This window comes from Lynx canadensis, chromosome A2, assembly GCF_007474595.2.
Source record: "Lynx canadensis isolate LIC74 chromosome A2, mLynCan4.pri.v2, whole genome shotgun sequence".
NCBI classification, from domain to species: Eukaryota; Metazoa; Chordata; class Mammalia; order Carnivora; family Felidae; genus Lynx; species Lynx canadensis.
The window spans coordinates 5,885,020-5,888,970 of NC_044304.2; the positions used below are offsets into that span (position 1 = coordinate 5,885,020).

Consider the following 3,951-nt stretch of genomic DNA (forward strand, 5'->3'; position numbering starts at 1 on the left):
GATTTGTGCCCCCAGGAAGCTGTGCAGGGGTCGCACGTGACTCATCTTCTGGGTCAGAATTCAGACTGAGATCGCTGTCATTCCAGGCTGGGATGGGGACTCTGTCCAGGGCTTAAATATGTCTATGTGTCTATGCTCCTCTTTCCACGGGCACACCTTTGTGATTCAGGGGTGCCTCCTTGTGCCTACGTGTGTGTGTGTGTGTGTGTGTGTGTGTGTGTATGCGTGTGTAGGCATGGTGTATCCCTGTGTGACCACAGTAACTGGGTTGTGTACTATGTGCACATGGTCGTGTGTAACTGTGTCTGGACATGGAGGGTGTGCACCTGCGTGGGGTATCCACGTGCGTATGTGGTTATTTATTTAACAGACATTTCCTGAGTGCCTACTATGTGACATGCTCTCTTTGAAGCGCCAGGGATACACCAAAGAGCGGACAAGTACCCTGCACTCTGTTTTCATATTCAAGTGTCCGTGAGGGTGTATATACCGCGGGTTGTTAACTAACTCCTCGAAACCGCGCCTGCAAGTGTGAAAACGTGAACTCGCGGTTCGTGGCCTCAGGTAAGCGTTCTCAGCCGGCTCCGGTGGAGATTCCTCCCTGTCCACGGCCTGGCTTTGCCTGTGCCTTGAGGGACCCTCAATGAGGTTGGGGAGTGAGGGATGGGGGCTCAGGACTCTGGGCTGAGAGGTGATTCAGGGGTCCACCTTGACCCTGGAGCTACTGGGGGCTTGGGGGGCCTGGAGTGTATGAGGGATGGGGGGCGGGGGTCCCCGTGCCGTCCAGACCTAGACCCCTGATGAAGCCTCGTTGTAGGGGCTGGGGCAGAATGAACCAGCGCCTTCCTGGAAGGCCAGAGACCCGAGGGTGATCGTCAAAGTGGCCTCAAAGGTAACACCCACTTCCCCTCCCGAAGGAGGCCATGCTCCTTGGGTGTGAGTGTCTTATAGAGGAAGTTGAGGCCCTCTTCTGCGAGGCAGAGGTGGGGACAAACATGGCAAGAGGCGGATGGCCAGAAGAAAGCCACGGGCGCCGCCCCCCGGCCACCGCCTCCCTCCAGCGTCTACGTGCGCCGCTCTTTTCAGAGACGCCAGCTCTCTCCCCCAAACCCCAGCAAGACAGCGCGGCGCCCAGCCCCTCGCGGTCGTCTTCTCAGGGTTTATTTCCAGCCCCGCCCCTCCGAGGCCCGTCCCCGCCCCTCTGAGGCCTGGCCACGCCCCCCCTCAGGCGGGGGCCTGCACGCGACAGCAGCGAGCCCCCGTCCAGTCCATGCCCGCGCACTGGCAGTGGCAGGTGCTCTCGGCGCGCACGTCCCACGAGCCGCAGGCGGAGCCACAAGTGCAGGCGGTGACGGCGAAGCCTGCGGGCGACAGGGGAGGGAGCTTGGCCCCGAGCCGGAGGCTACGGGCCTGGGGGTCGGAGGGGGCTGGCGGCTCCAACACCTGGGAATGGGGGCCGCAGTGCTTGCGGCAGGGAGGCCGGCGGCTGGGGGGCCTGGACTCTCCAGTGTCCTAAGGAAATGCGGTCCCGGAGCGGGGGCGCGGGGAGGGCTGGGGCTGCAGGCCAGGACTCCAGGGAAGTGGACTCAAGCAACCGAGGCTGGGGGCGCCTGGGGGGGGGCTCAGCTGGTTAAACCTCCGACTCGTCTCGGACTCAGCTCAGGATCCCAGGGTTGTGGGATCGAGCTTCCCGTTGGGCTCCTGCTGAGCCTGGAGCCTGCTTGGGATCCTCTGTCTCCCTCTCTCTCTGCCCCTCCCTTCCTCTGTCTCTCTCAAAATAAAGAAACCTTTAAAGGGAAAGAAATAGAGGCTGGTCTTAGGGGGAGGGGGTACGGGGTACTGGGAATATAACTGAGAGCCTGGACAAAGGACTTCTGTACTCACCTAAGGGGCAGGTGGCCAAGTCACCCCTGGAGGTGACCGTTCGGCAGCTCAGGCCGATGGTCCTTATTGTCTCAAGGACTGTGGGAGAAGAAGGGACCGAATGAGACCAAGCTGCCCCTCCCCCACTCTCATGCTGCCGGGGTGGTTTGGAGACCCGCCCAGGGGGTCTGGAAAGCGCTTTGGAGGAAGGCCCAGGTGGTGGGGGCGGGGGGGGGGGGGGCCCTGGTGGAGAGCGAGAGCCGTGGGCGGGCAGCTCACCGCCTCCCAGGCTCCCGTGAGTGTTTTAGAGGAAGGAGGATTTGGGGCTTCTGCTGAAGGCCGAGCTGCATGGGGGCTGCGGTTGGGTCGGGTCTGGGGGTGAGGTTTGGTTCTGGTTGGGGCTGGCTTCATGGTGGCTCTATGTCAGGAGTTGGAGGGGTTTCTGAGGCCCCTGCTGAGGGTCCTCACTTGAGCGGGTGCCGTCCTGGATCTTCTCATTGATGGCTTCCTCCACTGGACACAGAGACCTGCCACACACCAGCAGCCCCAGGACAGGGAGGAGGAGGAGGGGAAGAGCCTTCATTCCGGAGGCACTGCAAGAGGGAACCGAGACGCCCACAGCTGGGTCCGGGGAGGATGGGGCCTACAGAGCAGGAGGGTTATGGAACCCTGGGTCCCTGTGGGGGACGCGGCTGGAGTCCCCACTTTGCCATGGCCCCCTCGGGCTGGGGCTCTGGGCTGAGCCAGGGCTGGGCTCTGGGCAGCCGTCACTTACCCTCTGGATGGACTCAGCAGGCCAAATCTCGGACACTGATTTCGTGCCCCTGCCACATGTCCCTCTTTAAAGCTTCTGAATGTGGAGCTTCCTGTCTTGGCAAAGTTTCTTGGCCCCCTGACCCTCCCATCCCACATCCGGGGCCAAGAGGAAGCCCCCAGGCCAGACTCCAGGGGCCTAGGGGTGGGAAGCCCTGCCCCCCTCTCCCCCTGCCACGGTTTCCCCATTCAAGAGCCCCCCCCCCTTGTCACATCCGGGCTGGGGCTGGTCCAGGAGGTAGTGCCTGGGGCATAATTCCAGAAGCCCTGGTTCCAGACGCTGGGAGTTTGCATGCAGGGGTGGGGAGTGCAGGCCTGTCCAAAATAACCTCCCCGTGTGTGAACTGCATAGGAGGTTCATACCCGGATGCCCATCAACAATGGAATGGATACATTCATGGTTTATTTTCCTTCAATGTAACCATCCGCAACAGATGGTGACAAACGACAGCCCATGGGACAAATCTGGCCCACTGTCTATTTCTGTGCAGCCCAGGAGTTAAGCATGGTTTTACGTTTTGGGGTTTTTTGCTGTTTTTTTTTAATTATTATTTTTTCAGGGCGAGAGAGAGCGTGAGTGTAGGAGCAAAGAGAGAGAGAGAGAGACACAGAATTCGAAGCAGGCTCCAGGCTCTGAGCTGTCAGCACAGAGCCCGCCTGGGCGCTCGAACTCACGAACCGTGAGATTATAACCTGAGCTGAAGTCGGACGCTTAACTGATCGAGCCACCCAGGCGCCCCAGAACCTCATTCCTTTTTATGGCTAATATTCCTCTGTATGGACAGGCCACCTTGTGTTTATCCATTCTTCTGTTAGTTGTCGTGTGCATTGTTTCCACCTATTGGGTGTCGGGAATGATGCCTCTGTAATCATTGGTGTATAAACATCTCTGAATCCCTGCTTTCAGGTTTCTTGGGTATATACCCCGGAGCAGGATTGCTGGATCATATGGCAATTCTATGTTTAACTCTTTGGGGAGCTGCCAAAGAGTTTTTACATTTTTAAATCGTTGGGGGAAAAAAATGTAATCCTTAGTGACATATGAAACGTCTATGAAATTCAAATCCCAGCGCCCATAAATAAAGCATTCTTGGAACGTGGCCATGGCCACTATTTTATAGATTATCTGAGGCTGCTTTTCCTAGGTCAGTGGCAGAGTTGAGAGGTTGTGACAGAGACTGACTATATGGCCTACAGAGGTGAACCTGGCTATATCTGGCCCTTTACAGGAAAAAAAAAAAAAAAAAATTGCCCACCCCGGTCAACAGAAATGAG

General features: G+C 58.2%; 1 protein-coding gene across 2 annotated transcripts; it reads right to left on the minus strand.

Annotated features, from left to right (window-relative positions):
• Positions 1-1,145: 1,145 nt before the first annotated feature.
• On the minus strand, positions 1,146-2,704 carry RETN (resistin). 2 transcript variants are annotated; one of them, XM_030298988.1, is made up of 4 exons: positions 2,639-2,704; positions 2,332-2,456; positions 1,885-1,962; positions 1,146-1,361 (listed from the first exon to the last, which is right to left on the minus strand). In XM_030298988.1, the coding sequence occupies exons 2-4, from the start codon at positions 2,444-2,446 to the stop codon at positions 1,225-1,227; spliced, it is 330 nt and encodes a 109-aa protein (XP_030154848.1). In that variant the 5' UTR covers positions 2,447-2,456; positions 2,639-2,704; the 3' UTR covers positions 1,146-1,224. The 2 variants fall into 2 exon arrangements, with proteins under 2 accessions (XP_030154848.1, XP_030154852.1); XM_030298992.1 differs by having other exon boundaries at positions 2,332-2,506; positions 2,639-2,699.
• Positions 2,705-3,951: the final 1,247 nt, after the last annotated feature.

Coding starts and splice junctions, on each gene's coding strand:
- RETN (XM_030298988.1), bottom strand. CDS start 2,446: ATGAAGGCTCTTCCCCTCCTCCTCCTCCCTGTCCTGGGGCTGCTGGTG. Junction 1,963..2,331: donor CCAGGACGGCACCCGCTCAA/GTGAGGACCCTC, acceptor CTTCTCCCACAG/TCCTTGAGACAATAAGGACC. Junction 1,362..1,884: donor CTTGGCCACCTGCCCCTTAG/GTGAGTACAGAA, acceptor TGTCGCCCGCAG/GCTTCGCCGTCACCGCCTGC.